Source organism: Homarus americanus, unplaced genomic scaffold, assembly GCF_018991925.1.
Source record: "Homarus americanus isolate GMGI-L3 unplaced genomic scaffold, GMGI_Hamer_2.0 scaffold20465, whole genome shotgun sequence".
NCBI classification, from domain to species: Eukaryota; Metazoa; Arthropoda; class Malacostraca; order Decapoda; family Nephropidae; genus Homarus; species Homarus americanus.
In genome coordinates, this window is record NW_024756914.1 from 10,428,878 (window position 1) to 10,455,721 (window position 26,844).

Genomic DNA, 26,844 nt, shown 5'->3' on the forward strand with positions numbered 1-26,844 from the left:
ATGTGACAATCTGAGTCTGCTCTTGGTTCTGGCCATCCTGCAATATACTGTAGCTACTAAGGACTTGTAGTATATGTGGAGGAGGAAAAACAAAACAATGCTGGACAGTACTTGTCAAATTCTACTCAAGCTGTGATGTGGAATGTAGAAAAAAGCCAAGAGGAGGGGGGATGTTGTCCAGTCTGAATCATGATATGTTATTCATATTAATGAGTGACAAAGATATGTGAACTACAGTACTCAATAAGGGATTGTTCATCTTAAAGCATGTGGGAGAGCACTTACACAGGGGCAGATCCAGGAGTATCAAAGGAGGGAGGGATCCAAGAAGTTGTGGATGGGGGAACATGGTGAGCCCATCCCCCACGCAAGACATTTTTTGAAATGTGACCAATATCATGGGCACTTGGAGGCCATGTGTACTTGATAGTAGGAGATATTCTGATGTTAATACAGGTGTAGTAATTACTTTTCACTGTACAAAAATGCCCGAGCACAATACTGCATTAAAGAAAATTTTTTGGAATTTTCTGTTGAAAAGGGGGATACAGACCCCCAGGAACCCCCCCCCCCCTGGATCTGCCTGTGCCCACTGCCTATTATTTATTGTATGCCAGTGCAGTTTTGCTTTAAATACATTAGTATTTATTTTTACAAAAAAATCGTCAAATATAGAATGTCATTCATAAAAACTGTGACATCAACAGCTGTTGGTAATACATTAGCAATTTCATATTTATAAAATTTTAACCCTTAAACGACGGGATCGTAAACAGAAGAGGGCCTTTTGTCCCTACGACAGTGGTCATCTATATACTGTATATATACAGCTATAGTAAAATCAACGTTTTTCTGCCCCATAATTTTTTAAGTATGGCACCTGATTTCTGCTCAAGTGATTTATTGTGACTTGTGGCAACTTCACCTTCCCTCCCCCAACCAGTAGCATTCTTTGTCGTCGCGGTGGAAGTATTGTATCTGGCAATTCCAGTGACGCATCATACGGAAAGACCTCTCGGTGCACTAGTGGTGCCTTGACACCCAGAAAAATAAGTAAAACATTAAGGGAATCCGAGAGTGAGGGCGAGATTGAAGAGCCGATAGATTCACGAAGAACATTAAGAAATGATAGCTGTGTGAGAGCTTCGGTAATAGTGACACTGGCGAGCTAGTCATCAAAACAAGAGAAGTGCTCAAGATACCTGGAGGAAAGTGACGAGGAATGTGAGATAGAATTGCTTCTCCAGATGTTGTAAGTGTACTGGGTAGGAGCGCATCACCAACACTTGCATGAGGTGGTGCACGAGACTGGATTAGTAATGATATAACAATACCGTGAATTAAGTTTCGTTTATTTTCACTGTTACCATGTTGATGCCTCATGACCATAAATTATTACAGAAGGAAATACGACTCTGAGGAACTGTTTGGGAAGGACAGGTGCCGACTGTATTATCGTGACTCAACTCCACAGTCCTCTTAAGTACAGGACTATCAAGTCTCGGTCTCCATAATTATAATACTGTGTAAAACTATATAAGAAATAACAGTGAACCCTCGCTTTATGCGGTTTCACTTTACGCGTTTCTACATTTACACGGTACCCTGCCAAAACCGGAATTCCCACTTTACGCGGTGCATCTACTCATATACGCGGGTGAAGTATAATTTTTTTATTTAGCTCATAAAATTCATACAAATTACCAGGCCAGAATATAATTTACATTGCTGGAATTCTTACAATTTGATGATCATTTTGGATATAAGCATCACATATTTTGCATTAGACATACAAATTTTAGATCTAATGCAAGTATTTTGTTTACTCAGAGCAAATATGTTATCTTTTGTGCAAAATATATGACATTTATATTCAAAATATTCCTGGTCTTGCAAGGAATCCAGCAATGTCAATTATATTATCCTAACTTTAGTCTGAGGTATTATTTATTACTAAAAATGTAAATATACTGTTATAACCCAATCATTTCTCTGGTAGGGAGGGAAGGTGAGGGTGAGGGGTAGGGAGGGAGGGAGGGACCCATGGAGCAGGTGGGAAGAGGGGGGGAGGTGAGGTATTTTGATTGACAGATAGTATTTCGGTAAGTATATTTTGTTTATTTATTGAAGATATTTGTTTTAGCTCATAAAATTCATACAAATTACCGGGCCAGAATATAATTTACATTGCTGGAATTCTTACAATTTGATGACCATTTTGAATATAAACATCATAGATTTTGCATTAGACATACAAATTTTAGATCTACTGTAAGTATTTTGTTTACTCTGAGTAAATATGTTATCTTTTGTGCAAAATATATGACATTTATATTCAAAACATTCCTGGTCTTACAAGGAATCCAGCAATGTCAATTATATTATCCTAACTTTAGTTTGAGGTAATATTTATTACTATACCTTAAAATCTAGTGGTTTTCCCCCAAAAATTTCTCAGAGGGAAGAGCCAGCGAGTGTAGTGTGAGAAGAGGGGGAGGGAGTTGAGTCTATTATTTGAATGGACATTAACTTGGTGACTGTATTTCTCTATTTCTCTTAAGTATTAATTGTGTGCATGTACCATCATAAAATTAAGATGTTATTTTTACTAGAACATAGGTATTGTGTCGGAAAAAGTGGAGTTTGGGGGTCAGCCGGTCTCTATTTCAATTCCACATGTTATGTTGTTCACTTTACGCGTTTCTCGCTTTACACGGGCCTCCGTGGGTTCAATTGACTGCTTAAAGTGAGGGTTCACTGTATAATTATTTTCATCTTGATATCTCGTTTGATTTTATTTCTCATCATAATAAATAGTTTCTGTCTTATGGAAATTTGTCATTACATAGCCTGAAACATCACACAAGGAAGAGAGGATATGACTGGGCTGGTAGAGTGACCTTCTGATACAGCTGTTCTCAGGCCCAATTATAAATTAAATATCATTTTTCTCTATTATTGAAGACAGTATATAATTTATGATGAATTGTACACCATAAGAGGCCAGTCATACAAAACTATAATGATGAATCAATAATATAAACACAAAAAACTGGAGTGCACGGCAATGCTACATCCCATCTGTTTACATGTGAAATATCTTCCCTCTCAAGGTTCTCGTTGGGTGTACTGTATAGGGAGTTTGGTTACACTACTCTCTCCTGCTTTAAAACTCTCATTTTCACTCGTCACAGCAAATAGTCTACGTAAAATGCTTCCATCGTTTAAGGGTTAAATAGAGTAAAGGAAGTTACGCCTTATGGATCTATTATTTGATATACGTTCACAACCTTGTACCATAAAAAAGCCTCTTAATTTATTTGTTTAAAAAATATGAACTCTATTGAATTAGTCATATTAACACCACCATTATGACACATTATTATATATAACTAGTTCTTCTAAACCCATCTGCCCCCTATGTTTCCAAATTCTGTATTTGACTAGATCTTTACGCGTGACCATCCCAACGACTTCATTATTGTCATTCACTACAATGAGATGTCTTAAGCCAAGGGCCCTGAAAAGGTTGAATATCCTGGGCAGAGCTGTACAGGTTACCACTGAGTATGGGGACGGGTTGTAAAATGGTCTCAGGTCCACCGTACAGTTCATATCCTCAGGATTTAAATCAACTTCATCTAGAGTAAAGTAGCGAGGATAGGAGATGCGAAATAGATGGATATCCACTTTGCTATTCTGCCACACTTCAGCATTTTCATTGAAGATCTGCAAATGAATGAAAAGGTTACTGGTAAAGCAAAATTTTTTTTACACTGTATAAGGATACAGCAACGATTCACTACTCTGTTTATTATCTGTAAACCTCTTCCACTTGTGTGTGAGGTAGAGGGAAATATATAGGAACCTTAAACATGGGGTAAAATTAACAGAGAAAGTAGTGTAAAAGACTAATGTAAAAGGCACCAAGAATATATCAACAGATACTTATACTGTATACATAACCTGCATATGTAGTATACCAAATGAATCTAACAAAAATTTACAGCTGGATATTCCTCCTGACTGAAGATAGAGGATCATACTGTACCTTACTGGTTGGTTTAAGTTGAAGCACAAAAATTGTATACCCAGAAATACAACACTATCATACAAAAACTTGTACTCAAATAAATACAATTCCTTAGCATTTGTTAGAATACAAAATTAAGGAGTCTGCCGAGGACAGTGACCCAAAGCTGTACAGTAGGTTTAGGTGGTGGCAGTGTCAGGCTCTCTGGTCCTAGAATTAACCCCTGTTTCTTCTATAGGATTAAAGGTGATGAGCAATGTACCTGGCTAAGCAAGATAATCATCAGGACACATTACTGTGGTATAGCAGGAGTTTACTGAGCAATTAAGTGATGGGTTGGATTAGGTTAGGTTAGACTACCTATGATCAGCTTAGGTTAGGTGAGGCGTATAAAAGTACGTGTTATGAAGAAAATCAATTAGCCTTCAATAACATAAAAAATCCAGCCATTGAAGCTGGCAGTATATGGGAGATGCATTAAAAGAGATTAGTTAGAATAGTTCACTAGTTAGGTCAAATTAGAGTTCATATACAGTAGTTATAACAACCTAAATAAGAAGTCAGATCATCTTTAATAAACGAACTACTCTACCCGTCAGTGATTTCAGGTTTAAATGACTATACGAGTATGATGTGAGACTAGTTAGGTCTGACTTGCTGGAAATAAGTGTAATTAATATAAGTACAGGGGTATTGTACCTAAATACTTAAGGTTTCGAAAAGACGGACAAACTTTCACTGGAATAACCTTCATTACATGTTATTTCCGGTCATGTTGGGTGAAGGATGTATGATCAGTTTGGAGAGGTTTGTTAACTTAAATATGAGTTGATTAAAGCAGAATTAGCTTGTGAGTGATTTTAAATATTTAGTGAAGTAGAAAACATTAGTCTTAAGGTTAATAATTGCCTGTCATATAAATAAAGTGATACCTGTTAAAGGGGATATTGTAGTTACTTTGTCCTAGCATTCATTTTTTGACACTAACTTATGAATACAGAATGTGAATATGAAAATGATAATCAATGAACAGGCAATGTAGAAGAGCAAAGAACATAGTTTACTTGCAGGGTGGACATTGAGAAAGAGAAAAAAAAAGTGGTTTCTGGGGTGACAAACTATTACCTTACACAGTACAATTCTTGAAGAACATTCATTAAAGAATTACATTACCTTGTGTTTTAACAAGACTGTGAGCTGGGAGCGCAAGATGACGCCTCTCAGGGTGCCAAATGACTTGAAGTAGCATACATTTTCACTCGTTGGAATAGAGTCTACAACTGGGAAACCATTGTATGTGTTGGCCTTGAGAATGTTCACAATATGACCAACCCTCTCAACACTCTTTAAGGTGACAACAGGCCTATTCATTACCTGCATGGAAAATAAGTATATCAATGACAAGTCTGCTGTAAAAATTTAAAAGAAGCTCAGTACCTGTACATCTATAATAATTTCAACCTTTAATCACATCAAATATTGTTAGAAATTGCCAATATTGTATAAGACAATGAATACTCTCCCTCCGTCTCCCTCTGTATGTATACAGTAATACCCCGCTTAACGCGGTTTCGAACTTTCACTTAACACGGTTTTCCACGTATACGCCAGAGTGTCCGGCTCGAGACGCTATTTTTAGGTTCGCCCCACCCGCCACCCTGCCTGCCTGTTTTAGCTCATAAAATTCATACAAATTGCCCGGCCAGAATATAATTTACATTGCTGGAATTCTTACAATTTGATGATCATTTTGAATATAAACATCATAGATTTTGCATTAGACATACAAATTTTAGATATAATGTTTACTCTGAGTAAATATGTTATCTTTTGTGCAAAATATATGACATTTATATTCAAAATATTCCTGGTCTTACAAGGAATCCAGCAATGTCAATTATATTATCCTAACTTTAATTTGAGGAATTATTTATTAAAATTTAGTGATTTCCCCCCAAACTTTCTCAGAGAGGGAAGAGCCAGCGAGTGTAGTGTGAGAAGAGGGGGAGGGAGTTGAGTCCATTATTTGAATGGACATTAACTTGGTGACTGTATTTCTCTATTTCTCTTAAGTATTAATTGTGTGCATGTACCATCATAAAATTAAGATGTTATTTTTACTAGAACATAGGTATTGTGTCGGAAAAAGTAGAGTTTGGGGGTTCCGGCCAGTCTCTATTGGAATTAATCCCATATGTTCTGTTGTTCACTTAACACGGTACCCTGTGGGTTCAATTGACCTTACGCAGGGTACTACTGTACACAGTGGTCCCTCGGTTAACGAACGGTTCAATTTACGAAATTTCGGTAAACGAATTACCTCCCATCTTAACACGGCTTTAATGGTATTCTTGGTTAATTGTATCCTGGTACAGTACTGCACAACACAGATTGTATGTGAAGACAGCAGTGAGTGAGTACAATGATGACAGATAGTGAACTAACAGTGTCATAATGCAAGAGTTTGAGGAGATGGACTGAGATACATCAGCCAATCATAGGCATCCCATGACAGTAGCAGCCAATCATACCTCATGAGCACTCTTGAGCCTACCTACCCTCACAACTGCTTGGCACAGGTCAACGCATGATGCAAGCTCGCAGAAATTCATTTGAATGACTGAACGTTAAGATATTATTTTTTTAAATTTCTTGCATGTTAAAATTAAATTTTTTGGGTGATGGAAGGTTCCAGGGACTGAAAATTATGGCTAACATTAATTTGGTTTAATAATAACAAAATTTTGATACCCCTTCTCACTTAAAGTGATGCAAAAATTTGGATTAGCCAAAGTTTGACTCTGCGAAAGGGGAAAATGGGAATGAGGTGACCTTTTTATGTGGCATGTTGCCCTGTTACATGTAAGGACACTATAAAAGTTGTGGAAAAATCATTACAATACTCCAATGTGGCTTAGAAATAACGAAAATATTATATAACACAAAAAAAAAAAATAATAATAATTATCATAAGGTCCAAAACAGAAAGGGATTAAAAATTTATGTGTGGGAGCTAACACAAGAGAGTGAGGGAGGGAAGGAGTGGCACTCTCTCATGGCTTCACTGTCTCTCTGTAGTGACAGCATTTCCAAATGGCAACGCAGTATTTTTTCTTTTATTTAATTATTATTATGATTTTTAATTATTCCTCACATTCACTGTTCAGCTACCGAACAAAGAGGTACTAGCGCTTGGGAAGATATTGGAAGCATAATGTGTTGTCTAATGGTAGACCCTGCTGCCATATGGCATTACGAAAATTGTGACCAAGTCCCAGGTTGCTCATCTATCTTTCTGCCTCATTTACACACAATTGCAGGGTCTCAATTGTCTCTCTTATTATTGACAACACCACAAATATAACCGTAGGTACTCATTCTTGATCTGTTTTATTCATTCTATTTTATTCTATGTCAGCTGATATTAATATTAAAGCGGGGCCTTCTCGGATGGGTCCCACTGGTCGGGAAGGTTGTGGACCCCAGGGCCGACCTGATCATCATCATCATCAAGTTACTGGGGCCTCAACTGACGCCACCGCGGTTGTTGGAGGATCGGCTTTTTTCACACTTCATTTTTCCAACATTCGCGGCCTGAGATCCAATTTTCCTTCTGTGGAGCACCATCTATTAACCTCTTCCCCCGACCTCTTACTACTTTCCAAACTTCAACTGTCCAAAGCAGCTTCACCTAAACCTTTTCAAGTCTCCAACTACAACCTTTATACCTCCTTCCGTTCTAAGGGAGGTGTATGCGCCTACTGCAACACACGTACACCTATAGCTCGACTCATGGATCTTGAATCTCCCCTTTATGATGTCATCTGGCTCAAAATATCTCTACCAACTATGACTATTTTTCTTTGTCTCCTGTACTGTTCTCCCAACTCTACCAACTATTTGGAACTCTTTGACTATCTCACTTCTTGCCATGAGTCGTTGCTATCCACACACCCCAACACCGAGATCTTCTACCTCGTGGATATCAATGTACATCACAGTGAGTGGCTTGGCTCTGCAAGGGATGAGCCAGGTGGAGCTGAGGCACTCTCTTTTTCCCTACTTAATGACTTGGAACAAATAATCAAACACCTTACACGCGTTCCTGATCGACACGATCAACTTGCTAACATTCTTGATCTTTGTTTTACCTCCAACCCCTCACACTATTCATACTCAATTTTTGCCCCCTTAGAGTCTTCTGATCACAACCTTATTTCTATTAAATCAAACTGGGCACGACCACCTCCCCCACCCCCCTCTAAACGTCAACTATGGCACTATCGGAGGGCAAGCTGGCAATCCTTGAGAGAATTCTTCACCGACTTTCCTTGGGATAAATGTTGCTTTTCCACTCAGGACGCCTCAGTATGTGCTGACAGCATTGCTGGGGTTATACAGGATGGTATGAGTGCATTTATCCCATCTTCTACCAAAACTTTCACTTTACAATCATGGTTTGATCGCTCCTGCTCTCTTGCTTGCAGGGTGAGAGATAGGGCATATCAAGCTGTGAAACTATCACTCCTCTTTCATTACTTCTAGGAATCGTTGTAAGGCTATTCTTCGTAGGGCCAAGCAGAATTTTATTAAAAGAAAGACCGCTGTCCTAACTTCTGCACTCCTTCTTTTCCTCCTCTCTTCCGACCTGATAACTCTATAGCCAACTCTCCCCCTGACAAAGCCAACCTCTTTGGCACCTTATTCTCCTCTAATTCCACCTTAGACGATTCCCACTCTATCCCTCCTACCCCTGCTCCTCTTACTGAACCTATGCACTTTCCTATAATCTCCACTCGTAGGGTTGCCGGTGTGTTATCCAGGTTGGATGTGAGTAAGGCGCATGGACTGGACGGAATACCCCCTCGTGTTCTGAGGGAGTGTGCTGAAGCTCTGGCCCCTGTGCTTGCTCGCCTCTGCCTCAAAACCCAAACTTTTCCTTCTTCTTGGAAGCATGCCTTGGTTCAGCCCATCCCAAAGAGGGGTGACCATCCTAATCCCTCTAACTATCACCCCATTGCCCTAACTTCATCCCTCTCTAAGATTTTCGAAATTCTTGAACTCCCATTTTCTCCGCCACCTTGAACGCCATTCTCTTTTGTCGGATCACCAGTATGGCTTTCGCCAGGCGAGATCTACTGGTGATCTGCTCTCCTATTGCACCCATCTTTGGCCATCCTCTCTTAGTGATTATGGGGAAACTTTCGTCGTGGCCCTCGACATTTCCAAAGCATTTGACAGGGCATGGCACAAGTCTTTGTTATCTAAACTTCCTTCTTTTGGTTTCTCTCCCCCACTTTGTTTTCTCATCTCTAGCTTCCTTGAGAACTGATCCATGGCAGTTGTTGTTGAGGGATCGATCTCTCGCTCTTTCTCTAACAGTAGTGGTGTCCCACAGGGTTCTGTTCTTTCACCGACTCTCTTCCTTCTTTTTATCAATGATTTACTTCACACTACAACTAATTCTATCCATTCTTACGCTGATGAGTCTACTCTTCACATTTTCCCCTTCCTCCTAACTCTCAAACTAGATCTGTTTCTAGAACTGATATCATTACTTCTATCAATGCAGATCTGTGCACCATCTCTGAATGGGGAGGTAGAAACTTGGTCAAGTTCAATAGTAATAAAACTCAATATTTACCAATTACACTTTCTAAATTAGATGATCTCACACCAATTACATTTCAGGACGCTATCATCCTGCCAAATTCTGAAATAAATATGTTAGGCCTCACCATTTCCTCCAATATGTCCTGGATATCACACATCCTTAGTATAGGTAAAGCTGCCTCCCGAAAGTTGGGAATGCTGTACAGATGCCGCAGCTACTTCACTCCTGAGCAGTTGCTCCAAGTATATAATGGATTCATTCGTCCTAACTTGGAGTCCTGCTCTCATATCTGGGATGGCTCTTCTTCTGTCGAACTGTTAGACAGGGTGGAATCAAAGGCATTTCATCTTATTAACTCTCCTCCTTTAGTCGACAATATCTCTTCCCTTTCTCTTCAACACAATGTTGCTTCACTCTCTCTCTTTTACAGGTACTTTAACGGGCAATGTTCGGTGGATTTGGCATCCTGTGTACCGCCGGCAAGGCCGTGGGTTCGTAACACACGTCTTGCCCGCGGTGCCCACCGTTTCTCTGTGGATGTCGGTCACCCGAGAATAACCCGTTATAATACCTCCTTCTTTCCTCACACAGCCAAACTGTGGAATGCTCTGCCTTCTTCTGTGTTTCCATACTTATACAATCTGTCTCACTTTAAAAAGCTGGTTTTCCGGCATCTTCGTGGTGTAGATTAACACAATATAACCTTTTTGTTCTCTATTTTCAATTTCGTTCTGTTCTTTTTTCTCTTTTTTCGCCCCCCATGGCCCCGATGTGGGTCGTTTGACCTATGCCCGGGTGGGCCAATTCCCATAAAACAGAAAAGAAAAAAGAAGCTGACTAGAGATGTGTGTGGCTGCTGCCTGTTGCTGTCATGTCACACAAGGAGGGGAAGGAAAATGTAGTTGGCCACAGTAATAGCTCACTGCTTCATTACATATGTTCACTTCCTCCACAAACTCACCCATGCTCTTCTATTTTCTTATTTCATAGCTTCATATTTTCTTTATTTCTAAGCCACATGAGAGTACTGTAAAGTTGTCCACTTGAAGCACAGAATCCCCAGTTTTTCCGACTTCATTCCCAAGATTTTCCCAGCGAGTCAAACATCGTTAAACCGAATTTTGATCAATTGTTATCCAAGAAAGGATGCTAGAACATTTTATATCACCAAGTGAACAAACGTTAAACGAGGGATATCTGTATTTTTATGTTCCTCACCTAATGCTGTTCTCATCACTTATGTGACCTGCTCTGTAACACTCTGAATCAGTCTGTGCTAACAGGATGACTTCTGTCAACATTTTATGGTACCTGATTGAAACTCTGTAAATAGGTTTCAAAAGAGCAACTATTTACAAGGGTATCCACCAAAATTTGGAATGATTCTGTAAATGCAGATTATTTGGGAGAAAAACTGCCATTGTTTCCTGTCACAATTATATATTTTAAAAGTTTGAGTTTTTGTTGGATGATACTCCATTCAGCGGAGGATTTACACCCAGGTCTTGCGTTGAGAAAAACAAAACAAAAAACAACAACATGCAAAACAATATTCACTATGAGTAGGAGGGTTGGGTATCTGCTGAGCTGAGTAGGTGTATGGCATTTGTTTACTTATGTCCAGTGCACTTGGGATCATGACCTGAAAATTCTATTCATTCTTAATTTTTTAAAGGTTTTAATGACTTTTGTTTGAGAAGACATAAAATACCTTACAGGAGAGGACCTACTCCTCTATCCAGTCACTTTATGATGTATACAGTACAGGGGCCCCCTGTACTGTATAGTACCTCAAAAAAGTATCTGCCACACACTGTGAAACATTATGAGACCATGGATGAGAGATATTGATATATGCTCGTTCTTGCCCTGAATAGTTTAACATAAGTAATACCCTGAGTATTTATTTTGGCATAATTAATAAGATGTCCAAAGTAGGATCAGTAAGTGACAGAGCCACATATACCAACCCTCCCAGGACATGTGGCAGTCAACTGATCCATCCTGGCAGATACTTTTTGAGATCCTATACATGCAAAAAACAAATACTTGAAGCACAATAGTTTATGTTTTAACAAGACCACCAGCTTAGGCTACAGATGTAAACATTTTCAATGTTTACATCACTCAATTAAGATCTTACAGGCTGCTGACCACTTAAAAATAATTCCATCTGAGAATATTCCCACCAAGTTTCATTGAAATTCATTTTAAAAACAGGACTCATTATGCATCCAAGAATTATGCTGACATAAACAGAGACACACCTAAAGATTCTAGAATGATGCCGACTGCATTTGTCATACAGCTGCACTGCTTCATACCAGGACCAAAATGTCTGTACAGTACATACTCCTGACCACCGGGCTATCACATCTCTAAACCAAGATGTTAGTAAAGTAAACTGTCGACCATAAAGAGGATTAACTTACTTCTGAGGCATAGATGTTGTTTGACAGAGGTGGGGCATCCCAGGCCATAATAGGGACACCTTGCATTTGAATGTGGATATCGTAGATACCCTGCAAGAGTCACCACTGTCATGTTTCTTGTCATGTATTACCACATCAGCTATTGTTTCTTTATCTCAACATAAGCAAAATATTAAGAATATTTGAAATACAAGTTAATCAACCATAACAGTCCCAATAATTGTAACAGGATAATGTACACACCTCATTGAAGAAATCTCCTACCCATTTAGCCACCATGAGAACAATCATGAGTGGTAAGCCAAACGTTATGTTACCCACACACTCCATTAGGATTACGGTCAAACTGAGCGTCATCCGGACAACACCGCCAAGCATTGCTCCAGCCCCAACCAGTGCATATTTACCTTCATCAACCCATTTCTGAAAATAGCCAGAATTGTTCAAATGTTACTAACTTCTAACAGTTATTAGCTCCCAGATGGATTTCGTATAAAATATATAAAGGATTATCCAAGATTTCTTTCATTTATCTTCAGAATTATTTATCCCAATTACATACAGTATGGGCTGGATAAAAGGATAGAGCTTAACAAAGGAAGTCAATTATAGGGGAAGGCTGTTGAAGTGAATGTAGTGGGTGAAATAATAATGAAGGATGAAATAGGTTAAGACAATTCAGGATTAAAGCTCCAAATAATAATGAAAACACACTGAGGGAGGGAAGGCACGCAAAGAGAAAGACCCAGATCAAAACAAGAGGTAAATGATAGGATGTAAAGTTGAAATTATTAAATAGGTGGAGAGAAGATGAAAGAGCAAATCAGAAAAGAAGAAAAATATTGAATGAAACTAATAATATAAGGAGTCAACAGGACACAGAACACAAAAAATCAGAAAGAAAGACACGTGAAAGTGAAAGAAATGTTGGACAGAGAGCTGATAAGGAATTGCTCAGGTGGTACAGACAAATGGAAGAATGGAAAGAGAAAGATTGGTAGAATGACTATAATTATGAGATAAATGGGAGGAGGGAGAGAGAGAAATAATGAACGAAATCAAAGGATGGGGAGAAGAATGCACCAAAATAAGAGTGTGATGAAAAATGTGCATTTATGACCAAACAACGTGCATCGTGACCTTTGGGGATGGAAGTACTGTTGAGGGTTGATGTTAGACCAAGTTAAGTGATGGGTATGTACAGTACAACTAACACAGATGCAAAAAGGTGATTTAAAACAAAGGATTAATTACGAAATTCCATTCTACGACAAAGCCCAAAATTAGGCAGTGTGAATATAGGTAGAACACCATGCATTCAGTCTAGACCTAAGATACCTGACACTGGTGGATGGGACAGACCTTATATGATCAGTTTACATCCACTACTACTATTGTCATCCTGAAATGTAGGTGTAGAAGTAATATTTTCTCTCATAGACACTAAGGAAAGAAGGGCTGAAGAAATATGAAAGTCAGATCAGCTAGTGAGAACTTTTCCTTTCTTTTCAAATCAGCAATGACGGTTTTCAGGCATCAGTGCCCATTTAATCTCATAAATCTCCGTGAAAACCCATTGGAGGTGCGAGAGTTTCTGAGCCACCTAGTTTCTAGCTTGGTAATTAAATGGGATTTCAGCATTGGTCCTTCATCTGTGACCAGTCGCCCTTCATTAGGTGGCTCAAGTAACTGATAACAACTAGGAATGAGAGGAAGTGCAGCTAAATGTTCCAATGCCTAAAGTAACACTACATCTCAATGGAAGTTTAACCCGACTTTTATAAAAATCTATAACAGGGAACAAGGATACACACCTTACACACTACTTAATGCCATCAGTGTCGTCCCTATCGATACAATGGCCTCTTTGTAGTAGAGAATGAATCAACATTCTCACCAGGAAGGTCATATGGACAGCCTATCCCTTACAGTCATGAGTTCAAGATGTACTGTACAGCCTGGCACAATAAGCCTTGGAAGCTCTTATATTTATTATTATACTTTAATTATAATGTTTGTTGTTGAAACCATAAAGGAATTTTGAAACGGGACTCTACAGCTTTGACAATACAGGTGCTCCTCTACTTAAGAATGTCCAACTTACAAACTTTCAGAGATACAAACATCATCACTGAAGGGGGTTACCTGCCAGAACAGGTGTTTAATGTGGATGAGACTGGATTATTTTGAAGAAAATTCCAGATAGAACAAACAATACCTAAGAGGAGAAGAGTGAGCCAGGTTTTAAGGCTGTATTAAAGGGTATAGCTGTACTAAATATCCATAATCTTTCATTTTTTACAATATGTTTGGTGTCTACAGGAGTAAAGTTGGACTCACAAACAAGCCTCAGGAACGTAACTCGTTCGTAAGTGGAGGAGCACCTGTACTGTACAGTATAATAACAATTTCAATCACCTTCCAACTTCTAGGTTGAGACTGAACATACTCTAGTTTAATATTAAAGAGATCCATCCTTAGCTAAGCCTCGGTCACTAACCCACTCACCAGAAAGGCCAATGGAAATTAAACTAAATCTACTCATAAAGCAAATAAAGCTTTTTCCTGAGGCCAAGGCTGGAGGGGAAGCTACCTCAGTGGAGAACACCAACATAACTACCACAATTATCACCAAACTGTACAAGAATCTATGAACTGTTTCAAGAGACTAAGTAACCGGCAGGGAATGAAAAGTTTCCTTCAAAAGAGAGAAAAAAAAAAAAGACTAGCACAAGGATTTCTCTCAAATGCCAAGCCACAGCACATTTATACAGTATTAAGTAAACATGTTAGCAAACAAAATACAGTATTCTTTTGTAAACCCTGGACAAGAAATCTTACCACCAAAGAAATCAATTCTGCTTCCAGCTTCTCTAACTTTATTATCATTAAAAATGTCTCCAAGAGGATCCCTTTGAGATCCAATTAAAATAAGTAACTGCAGATCTACTGCATTTTCAGATCACATCTTTGTGAGAAAATCCACTTTTTGTGTGTGGGGGGAGCAGGATACTATAAACTGATACTGTACCAGATTAACTTCCTCCCTCTTTCTAATTTGATTCTAGAAAATGACTCAAAAGACAGACTGAACCCAGAAGAAAATACTCAGTGTATTCTCCGCCTCCATTCCCCAAGACATCTCATCCGAAAGCCCAACTGTACCAGCGAGCTCCATCTTCACTACTGAATATGGGGAAGAAGCAGAACTGGAGGACTCTGTCTTAACTTGCTGTTCAACAACACCTGGTTGTATACCACAGGGTTTTGCAGCAACTGTGCACAAGGTGGAAGATCAAATATTAAACCTCTCACCACAGATCTGCCATCTCTAATATGCATCAAAGGAGCTGCTCCAACTTAAGTCAGCATGTGTTGTTTAACAAATCCCACTCCCCTTGATCTAGAGGAACTGAAACAACCTTTATTAATTCTGACCTCCTCCCCAACCCTTTCCCCAATAATTTTTCCACTTCTTCACTCCACAAAAAGGGATGAGAAGGTCGAGTATACCGCGATTTACGAGAATAACAGCACACTTTAAAAGAGGCTTTAGTATCTGTAATATAAGTGAAGGAAACTCAGCTATTTAACACACTATAAGGGTCAGGTGGACAGACTGGGGCACCATCTATTCTGTGGCAAAAGCAGCTAGGGCTGAGTAGAGATTGATAATAAAATGCTGACCTGAAGATAAATGGTAAAGTGCATACTAGCTGTTGTGATGTCACTTGTTCATCAACTCCTTTGGTGTCGATGAGGGAAGAACTTGTTTGTTTTTTCAGGACAATTGTTGTACTGGGGAAGGTCAACCCCAGCCACTGATATCATGTTTCCTGGGTCCAGACTAAAGGTTTACTGTTACATTTATACTCAATTACTGAAAGGCAAGTGGCCATTTAATCGTACCCAATTATTTCTTGAACACAAAACCTTAATGTTGTCATGCTGTATCTGTATGGTGTGGTGTGTACAGTAATATGGTGTCAGTTAAGCAGGAAATACATTTATTTTCAGATGATATTATAAAATATCACAATAAAGTTTCCATTATAACAGTTGACATTTCTTAATGATATGAAAGTTATTTTAAAGCTTAAACTAAAATTACGTAACAAAATAAACAAAACACAATAAGTTAAACAATGAACCCACGTTAAAACAACCTGATCGGGGAAGAAGAGGCACAAGAGCATTCCTACGAGCCGGCCCCAGGCAGCTCCACACAGAAGTGTTGGGATAAAGAGTCCAGCAGGAATCCCCAGGCCATATGTCCAGCATGCCAAGAAGAAGTAACACACAAAGAACACACCTATAGTTGACCAGTGATAAGAGTCTATAAAAAAAATAAGAAAAAAATAATTAACACAAAGTACAAAAACAAATTAAACAATAGTTTGATAAATGAATATATTAAGTTATTACAAGTCTCTGCAAAGATTACTTGGGGGGGGGACATACAAGCCTTTTCCTGCTATGATCAAAGGCAGCCAGACAGACAAAGATCTCTTGAATTTTAGCATTCTGGTTACATATGAATTCACCAAATGTTTTTTCATAAGTGACAAATATATCTAATCAGTGTCCCCACTTATACGTGAGAGCACATTGGTTATTACACAAGGAAGGAAATCACTTCTTCTTTCCACTAAGAACTGAACCCATGACCAGTCACCATAAGAGACAAAGCTCCTTCACCTGAACATAACTAAAATACTTTCACTGTTGCAGTAAAAGCAATAAAAGGCAACACATTAAAAAACTATATTTAATACTGCTTACACTATGGCATCACACAGCTCCTAACCACCAATGAATCACATGTTTCAAAAGTCACTGTTGCCTAAAATTTTCTCTTAGGCATCTATATGTGATCTATGAATATTTATAAGAGAAGAAAGAATTCTAAGGAGAAAAATGATTTGTTCTCTTTAGGCGAGCATCCGGCTTATATCGATAAAAAAGAAAAAAAGAAAAAGAAAAAAAAAGAACAAATTCCCGAGCAAAGGTGTTGCCTATGACTGTATCTGGACGGAGTTTTATGTTTTTGACTGACTTCAATGAAACAAACACTCAGCACAGGAAGAACCCTTCCTCAACATAACTCCAGAATCCATATTTTTCTATCTTGTAAGATTTATTGTTGGTTGAATATTTAGTAGGTAGTAGGCGGCTATCAAACAGGGAGGTACTACCGCCTGGGAAGATATTGGAAACATAATGTGTTGTCTATGGTAGACCCTGCTGCCATATGGCATCACAAAAATTGTGACCAAGTCCCAGGTTGCTGACATGACTTTCTGCCTCATTTACACACAATTGCAGGGTCTCAATTGTTTCTCTTAATATTGACAACACAACATACATATATTGTTTCTCACTTTTGATTTTTTTCATTTTGTATTTCTTTATGGTTCTTTATTATTATTATTATTATTATTATTATTATTATTATTATATTTTCACCCCCTAAGCCCCGATGTGGGTCAGTGACCTGTGCCTGGGAGGGCTAATCCCCGAAAAAAAAAAAAAAAAAAAAATATATATACAGTAGTACCCTGCTTAACGCGGTCAATAAAACCCACAGGGTACCGTGTTAAGTGGTGTTTAGTGAAAACCGTGCTAAGTGAACAACAGAACATATGCGATTAATTCCAATAGAAACTGGCCCGACCCCCAAACTCCACTTTTTCCGACACAATACCTATGTTCTAGTAAAAATAACATCTTAATTTTATGATGGTACATGCACACAATTAATACTTAAGAGAAATAGAGAAATACAGTTGCCAAGTTAATGTCCATTCAAATAATGGACACGACTCCCTCCCCCTCTTCTCACACTACACTCACTGGCTCTTCCCTCTGAGAAATTTTGGGGGGAAAACCACTAAATTTTAATAAATAATACCTCAAATTAAAGTTAGGATAATATAATTGACATTGCTGGATTCCTTGTAAGACCAGGAATATTTTGAATATAAATTTCATACATTTTGCCCAAAAGATAACATATTTACTCAGAGTAAACATTATATCTAAAATTTGTATGTCTAATGCAAAATCTATGATGTTTATATTCAAAATGATCATCAAATTGTAAGAATTCCAGCAATGTAAATTATATTCTGACCGTGTAATTTGTATGAATTTTATGAGCTAAAACAGGCAGGCAGGCAGGCAGGCAGGCAGGCAGGCAGGCAGTCAGTCAGGCAGGATGGCGGGTGGGGCGAATCTAAAAATAGGGTCTCAGAGCTGGACACTCTGCGCGTATACTGGAAAAACCCTGGAAAAAACCCGTGAAAGGTGAAAGTTCGGCTCTGGCGAGGCACCGCGTATACGTGAAATCGCGCTAAGCGAAACCGTGTTAAGCGGGGTATTACTGTATTTTTGCTGAAATGACGTTCGTATTACAGTGGAAAGTGGGATAAAATCGTGACGAAAACAATGACTTTCGCTTTCTTTTGTTCAAAAGATGTTACTGTAATCGCTTTTCGAATGGTTTTCAGTTGAAAAACTGTTGTATTACAATAATATTCTATCCTAATTGACTTGAATAAATACTACGATACCATATTTCTGAATATTTTCATTAAAATCCATCCAAATAATTTTCCTTGTCATCGTCTGCAGCACCAAACAGCTTCTCCCAGTCCTCTCCTTGAACAGGGCTAGAGGGTACACGTGTTTTTTTAATCGTTTTCAGTTATAAAACTGTTACATCACACGTATATTTTACCTAAACTGCCCCGAAATGAATATATTCTCGGAGATAAATAGTAGTTTTGCTGAAACGTTATGTATTTCAATGTAAAAAATACATGACGAAAACAAAAGACTTTACCTAAGCTTCCGATGTTCTTGAGATGTTACTCGTTTTTTTAATAGTTTTCGGTTAAAATACTGTTATATTACAATGATATTCTATTCATACTGTGCTTGATATAATACATTCACGGAAATGTAATATTTTTGCTGAAATTACGTACGTATTACAGTGGAAAGTGGGATAAAATCGTGACGAAAACAATGACTCGCTTTCTTTCGTTCAAAAGATGTTACCGTAATCGCTTTTTGAATGGTTTAGTTAAAAAACTGTTGTATTACAATAATATTCCCTCCTAATTGACTTGAATAACTACTTGAATGGAAATATACAATATTTTTGTTGAAACTACCCGCGTTTCAGTGTAAAGTGTCGTAATAATAAATGGTAAAAATTTGCCTTCGGCACTCGGTGTTTCAGGCACGGTGAGCCTCAGTTTATAGGATGCAGAGTGTTTTTACTGATGGTTTTGTTGTTCCATTACCCTCAAAAACGTGGGTCGACCTATAAACGAGGAATATCATAAATTAACGATTTCTTGGTCAAAAAATCAGGGTCGACCTATGAACGAGGGGGGGTTATAGACGAGTGTATACGGTATGAATTAAACAAAAACCAAATTATAACAATTCAAATTAATGAATGTACAGTATCCAAACTTGTTCTCTGGTTCACACTATCATTTACCTCAGTCACTTGTTAACCTATACGTACAAGTGTGGAAAAAGACCATAAAATGTTGATAATGCCTTTTTTCCAACAGCTGTCCAACATATTTCTTCATCATGTTATACTCCAGAACTCATCTACATTTCAACTATCCTTTCCTCATTACCGGTACTTGGTGGTGATAATAAACGTTACATTCACCAGAGTTTTCTTCTCTAGTTACTGCTACAATGTCTCTTGGTTTATGTTGAATTCCTTCTCATTCTTTAACACTCTTGAGCTTTTCATACATAAAATTGCATATGATCTAAATTGTCACTTCAGGGTTTTTATATGCAAACTTAGGTATGTAGTTAAAATTAAAATAACCTAATTCTATGTTTGTGAATGCAAGACACACATTTGACATTGTGAGCGCGGTCTGGCAACTGTGTAGACTGCACTCAAGGTCACCACACCAGTCTCCCTTTAGTGACCCAGGATATAACGTTGACCCACACATTTCTTGTGCATCACAGTGATTTAATTTATTCATAACAGTGTTGTGAGAGTTTTGAACCTTGCCTTGTGTTGCTGGTGAGGGTGGAGGGTGGGAAAATGTAAAAAGTACAAGGAGATTGTACCACTTGGTGATAGTGTGGTGCCTACTGATGCCTCTCCCTAGTGAAATATGAATTTTTTCACAACTATATATATTCTTTCCTAAATATGCACGCTTTATAATGGAATAAAGTTCATGCTGCAATCACATGAAATAATGAAGGTCTAAAGTGATGTATAAACATATTCATTAAGCGTAAACCAAAACTCTGTGTTCTACTCGCGCTTACGTACAGAAATAATTATTTTATCGTATAAAACTGTTTGTAGACAATTTATTTACAATGCTAATGCAACAAATCCCACCTTTTATCTCAAATAGTAAACTTACGATTCATTATGTACAATTATCTCTGGTGCGGTGAGGTAAGACCTGAGGGTCTACCCATACCCAAGAGTGTTAATACTACAGACAACCTTGAACTGTTTACAAATTCCAAAAATCACAAAGAGAGGCAATCAAACCTTTCTTACATAAAATGAGTTTGTATCAAGCAGATGCAATACTTGAACTCAGGGACAAAAATTATCAATTTTTTTCTTATTACAGGTTCCTCATCGTAGGATTGGTAGAATGGAAGATTGGAGTTACCAGAGCCAAGTTACTAACCTGAAGTATCATGAAACAATGATCTCACACTCCTTTCAGGAGTCTGAAACCATATTGCTGCAGCTGCATTTTCTTCACCAATACCACAAAACATCTGAAAAACATCCAAGCATTTCAAAATTTATTTTATACTGTACAGCATAGTTAAAAAAAATTAATTATGAATATTTCTCCCATGAATTTTATGTAAGTCTTTTAACTTCATATATATATTTTTTTCTATACAGTTTTCTAAATTATGATAAAAAGTTTGTGTGTGTCTTTAAAGCTAATCTATAAGTGCTGAAGCCAGTGTCCTCTTGAAGCTGAATACAATCATGCGCCAGTTAACGTCCAAGATACGTTCTTGGAAACGTGACGTTAACCGAAATGGACGTTGTCCAATCATTACATAAACTTTGTATTTATACTTACATGTATGTGGAATACTATATACGTACATATACACTTTTACTCTTAAATCACTACTGTAATGTGATACAGGTGATTAATTTTTATCTCTTGTGCAAAATACATGACGTTTATATTAAAATTATTCACTGTTTTACAAGGATTCCAGCAACGCTGGGCAGATGGGGGAGAGGGAGGGAGGGAGCAAGCGAGCTTGGGGGAGGGGGGAAGTGGGAGGTGAGGTGATATGTTTGACAGTTGGCACCGGCCCAAGGTCTGACGCGTGTTAATTTATCAGTTCTTAAGTGACTAAGCTTCTCTCTTATAAAAAGCCAGTGAAATGACCTGGGTGACTATAATTTACATTGCTGGGATTCTTGTAAGATAGTGATTAATTTGAATAATAACATGCTATAATTTGCACTAGACATAACAATTTTAGTACCATAATCAAATTAGTACATGTACACTCCAGCTTTGCACTAAGGTCATTTATTTCTTTTATGTTTCTTTTAGTATGATGTGTGTGAATGTAAATGGATGAAAATAAATGAAGAAATTTACGTAAATCTACCCAAAAATACAGTTGAAAAACTTTATATTATAAAATGTACACTAATGTACTACAATTTTTATCTCTTGAGCAAAATATATGACGTTTATATTCAAATTAATCGCTGTCTTGTAAGGATTCCAGCAATGCAAATTATATTCTCCTAACTTTAGTCGGTGATATTATACAAGATAAAAACTGTAAGACTACTGTATAACTACCAAACCCTGGCTGGGAGGAGAAGGGTGACAGTGACATGTTTGACAGTTAGCGCTGAAGGTCTAGTGAAGTATTTATCTGTTTATTTATGTCATTTAGAATGAGTTTTTGTTTTTTGCTTATAAAAGTTAATAGAAGTGACTGGGGAGAATATAATTTACATTGCTGGAATACTTATAAGATAGTGATTAATTTGAATGTAAACATGCCATAGTTTGCATTTGACAAAAATTTTAGTATTCATTTTGCACAAATATTAAAGAGCACAATTTTCTTGATATTTACTCCACTGGAAATGAATGTAAACATAGAACAGATTACTGAATTGGCAGACCAGCCAATCAGCTGATGCTCACAACAAAACGTGATGCTCGTAAGGATTTCGTTAATCAAATTTTTGTTCGTTAACCGAATTGAAGATTCTTATGGAAGGTAATTCGTTAAACGAACCATTCGTTAACCGAGGGACCACTGTATATATGTTATATTCTTATGGGATTACTTGCTTCCATAGCCGTTGATTCACTAACCAACGACTTTTCATGGCCCATATATGCGTTGGTTATTGGGGCATGCCTGTATATACCCTGTATAGTAGAATAATGAAAAAGTTAAATACCGTACTAACCTGTATAGGATACTCTGAGCTTTGTGTATCAGCGGCGCGACAATCATGAATTAAATACATCATGAGGAAAGCTACTACGGCCGTCACGAAGGCAACCACAGCTGCCTCTATTATTTTCTGCCATGGCTTCTGAATATACCTGATAAAAAAATAAAATAAAAATGGTTTCCCCACATATCTTACAGGGTATTATTCTAACAGCACAACACATCTGGTAAGACACATTAGAAAGAACAGATGACAGTAAATGTTCATTGCTTTTGATTCCGGTCATCGTAAACCAAAGTGAGAAACAGACTGTAAGAACGGAAAGTTTGAAAGAACATCTTCTTCAACTACTGTGTACTCGATGATGTAACTATTGGTACAATACTTTATGAACATGGAGCTTCTTATTACTGTATGTATTCTACAGAAGTACTAGTAAACAACAAGTTTATTTTTCATTATCATAGAGATAAATCTGCCAAAAACAAGAAGAATTAAATATCTTAACAAACTGTTCAAGATATGCCTTGAAAACCTAACTGAGATGTTACAGCCATCCGTGATCTACATTCCAAACATAGTGCAGTACCTCATCCTGAAGGCAGTGAGCTTCAAATTGATGTGGTTGTACAAGGCTCCAAGCAGACCTCCCATGACTCCCATCAGCAAGAAGGGAATGAATTCCCAAATTTCATAAGTCAGATCATCAAACTTGCCAAAATTAAGGAGACCATTGTAATTAAGTTTACCTGAAATGAGATAATCAAAATGAATTGCTCCCATAGTTGCATTCAATGAAGCATTGAGATAGAACAAATGCATAGAAGATTGGGTCATACTAAAGTTCTCTATTCTAGAGAACAACAGTACACCAACACCCAAGTTTAGAGACTTCAACAAACAAGAACATTACCTTAATACTGACACAGTAATCAAGCAAAAATTCCACAACTATTTCCCCTTGGGTTATTTTCCCTGATTCTCTATGACAAAACTTATCGCAGAAATTTCCATAACCACGAGAACCAGACAACTCGTACCACACCGTCACATTACGACCTGGAGATACAGTGAGGGTGACAGGGTGTACTGTAGGTGTAAATCGAACAAGCCCAACTGCCTAGATGAAGACCCTTTGCAAGTATAAGTGTAACTCTAATCCTTCATGTTGAGTTCTGAGGGTACTGTATCAGGAACTGGAGGTATACACACATTTTTTACATACTGTATCTGAACTACCTTTAGAAAATGATAAATTCTTACCTGGAAAGCCATTATAGGCTGAGAGGACTAGATTTAGTGTGAACGTAGACATCATGGCACCAAAAAAGACTCTCCATGTGAGGCCCTGGTTCCAAAAGCTGGCTCCCTCCTCCAATGAGAACAATACTCCACCTGGAAAATATTATCTGATGATATGGAAATGTTTCATTAGTTACATACTGTACAAGCATCTTATTTTTTCCTATTAATTTTTGCCTTTGTACCTGTACACTCAGAAATGTAGAGGATTGTTCCTCAAATCTTACTAGAAACAATGTAGCACTACCTGTAGTGCCTCTCTGAACCTGTGGCACCCAGCTGCCCCCCAGAACCCAACAGGTCCATGCATGTGGCACCCGGCTGCCCCATTAAACTCATGGCACTGGCAACACCTGGAGCTGGTTATGAACTTTCTGTATCAGTTAGCCACCCTCTGGTAACAAATAATTCTTGCAACATGCATTTAAGATATTTCTACAGTAAACATAATTGTAGGTCAGCTTCAATAACTTGGGTTTCACATAATTTTTGTTTGATGTAGTGTTACAACACTGTTGACAAAACAGTGAGTACATTTCAGCAATGATATACTGGTACCTTACACTCAAACCTGCTAACACCAATGCCTCCTGCAATATTTTAACAGTTAACATAATTTTGCTAGGGTATTCTTCAGTAGAGTTTGGTTTAATCTAATACTGTAGATAAAACACTAAGTAAGCTTCAACCATGTCACTCACTGCACCACCTCTCCTCACCACATACAGTACTGTACAGTGTTAGTTGTGTTTATACATTGTAACACATTTTTGGATTAAACATGACTCCGATTGGTTATTCTTTAACCTGACAGTGATTTGTGTAAACACAGAAGTTTGTGGGTTACAGATATGTATGTGTGCAAGCAGCTCCTCATTAACCTATGTACTATTTCCTGAGGGATAAGTGAATTACTACTGTCACTCACTGCCAATAACATGGACATACTTGGAGTCACCCAATAAAACAGTTCTTACCATGAAAAGGTCAAACCAAAAGTACCTCTTAGTAAAGTACATGTCAGAGTGAAGTCATGATGAATGTTCAGTATACCTTTGAAAAGTATTCTTAACCAACAGCTCCAAGTGCCTGGAAGTTGAACATGTGTAGTAAACCTTAAGCTGGGCTGGTGTGTGTGTGTGTGTGTGTGTGTGTGTGTGTGTGTGTGTGTGTGTGTGTGTGTGTGTGTGTGTGTGTGTGTGTGTGTGTGTGCGCGCATCATAAAAACAACACAAGAGATGATTTTTCTGTTATTACTACTGTATTATCATTACAAACTACAAGATTTCATACACTTTATGTGCAATTATCCAAAAAATTCAGGATTACAGTAAATAAATAACATGTTTTTAAGTGTGTCCTTTGTGCACAGTATTTGGTCTGGATTCCATCTATCAGGTTTTGTTGAATAGAAAGTTTTGAGAGTGAGGAAATAACTGACCAACTGGGGCACCAAAGGCAGCAGCGACACCAGCAGCAGCACCAGCAGACACAAAATCTCGTTTCTCGTGGTCTTCACGAAAGTATTCAAAGAATCCAAAATCATGTTTGAATGAAGTTGTTTTTCCTTGTGATACACCTGCTGCTATAACAGCTCCAGAGTGGATCATGGGCCCTTCCTGTTAAAGGTAAACCTCTATTATTATTTACCAACTACAGTAACTATGGCAATGGCTGTTCAACAGTTTTCCTACAGTATACAGTACGTGGATCCCGATCAAGATTTATTTCTACAAGAGATAAAAGATACACAGTTCTGAGTCTCACACTGGGTAAGCCATAAACCATTCACTAAATAGTACAACAACTCAAGTAACATATACTGTACCTTGCCAACAGCCAGTCCACCAAGAACTGACATAATGACTCCCAGGGCTTTGCTCACCAGGGTCTTTATTCTTACAACTCGTGGCACCTTCACACCATTCAGGTAACATTTCACTTGGGGAATCCCGCTGCCGGCTGCCACAGGCTGCCGAGGGACAAGCATGTAAATATAAAAGAAAATAAACAAGAGTAATAAGTGCGATTAAGTGATATAGTAATGAACTATCATGCTCCACTGCAGTGCCTCATTCTACGACTGTATTTTCCCAGAAGGTAATTTGTCTGTATCTATGCCTATCATTCCCTTACTCCAATGATACTCACTCTTTCCTGTTTCCCTTCAATTTTCTTCAGTAAACTTGGTGATGCAGTGCTGTTTAATTACACTGCTCTTTAAACAGAGCTCGGGTACATATAAATGGATGCTGAAAACACCTTTGACTCTCTTTTGAAAATCATGAAGTGGCCAACTGTGTAAGTCCTGGATATGAGTTAATGTACTGGTGCTTTATCTGAGCTTCTAACCATTTACATTAGGCTATTTGGATCAAGTATGGAATGTGTGTGTTAAGACCCAGTGTAACAAATCACCCAAGTTAAAATTAATCCTGGGAGCTTAATATCCAAGGGCAGTTCCCTAGTCTCTTGCATATAGCCTTCACTGTCACAACTAATTAATTAATGTTATACAGTCAATTAACTTTTCTTTCAGCAAAATAAAGAAAACTTACCTCAATGTATGACCCAAGAAAGGCAGCTAGCAAAGTTGGGCCAATATTCATAGCAGCCCATAACAAAAATGGAATAATCATTAAATTAGTTGCCACACCATAATCAGTATCTGATGCTAGAGTCAAGGAGTGAACATTGTTGGGAAGTGACCTGTATGTTGTGTATATAATGTACCAATAATTAACATGTAGTTTTTTTATCATATAGCAGTTGTCGCACATACTGTACTCTCTTGTGTGTCTTTATCCTTTAATCATATCAGTGGCAACACCCATTTCATATTTCAGTTTGTATTGAGAAGTTGACAAAGGACAACAACATGCCATCGTACTGTACTGTACAGTGAAGCCTCGGGTTTCACTTTACGCGTTTCTACATTTACGCGGTACCCTGCCAGAACCGGAATTCCCACTTTACACGG

At 38.0% G+C, this 26,844-nt stretch overlaps 1 protein-coding gene across 4 annotated transcripts in view; it reads right to left on the minus strand.

Moving 5' to 3' along the window:
* Positions 1–2,654: 2,654 nt before the first annotated feature.
* Positions 2,655–26,844, minus strand: part of LOC121857169 (H(+)/Cl(-) exchange transporter 7-like) — a 63,228-nt gene continuing 39,038 nt past the window's right edge. For all 4 annotated transcript variants that reach the window (XM_042353080.1, XM_042353083.1, XM_042353081.1 and 1 more), the window contains 12 exons: positions 26,423–26,532; positions 25,693–25,836; positions 25,306–25,483; positions 23,826–23,957; positions 23,152–23,311; positions 22,575–22,713; positions 20,785–20,878; positions 16,246–16,415; positions 12,323–12,502; positions 12,080–12,169; positions 5,207–5,407; positions 2,655–3,729 (listed from right to left, as the gene is read on the minus strand). In XM_042353080.1, the coding sequence (XP_042209014.1) occupies positions 3,370–3,729; positions 5,207–5,407; positions 12,080–12,169; positions 12,323–12,502; positions 16,246–16,415; positions 20,785–20,878; positions 22,575–22,713; positions 23,152–23,311; positions 23,826–23,957; positions 25,306–25,483; positions 25,693–25,836; positions 26,423–26,532 (1,958 nt within the window). In that variant the 3' untranslated portion in view covers positions 2,655–3,369. The remainder of the gene's footprint in view (positions 3,730–5,206; positions 5,408–12,079; positions 12,170–12,322; positions 12,503–16,245; positions 16,416–20,784; positions 20,879–22,574; positions 22,714–23,151; positions 23,312–23,825; positions 23,958–25,305; positions 25,484–25,692; positions 25,837–26,422; positions 26,533–26,844) is intronic.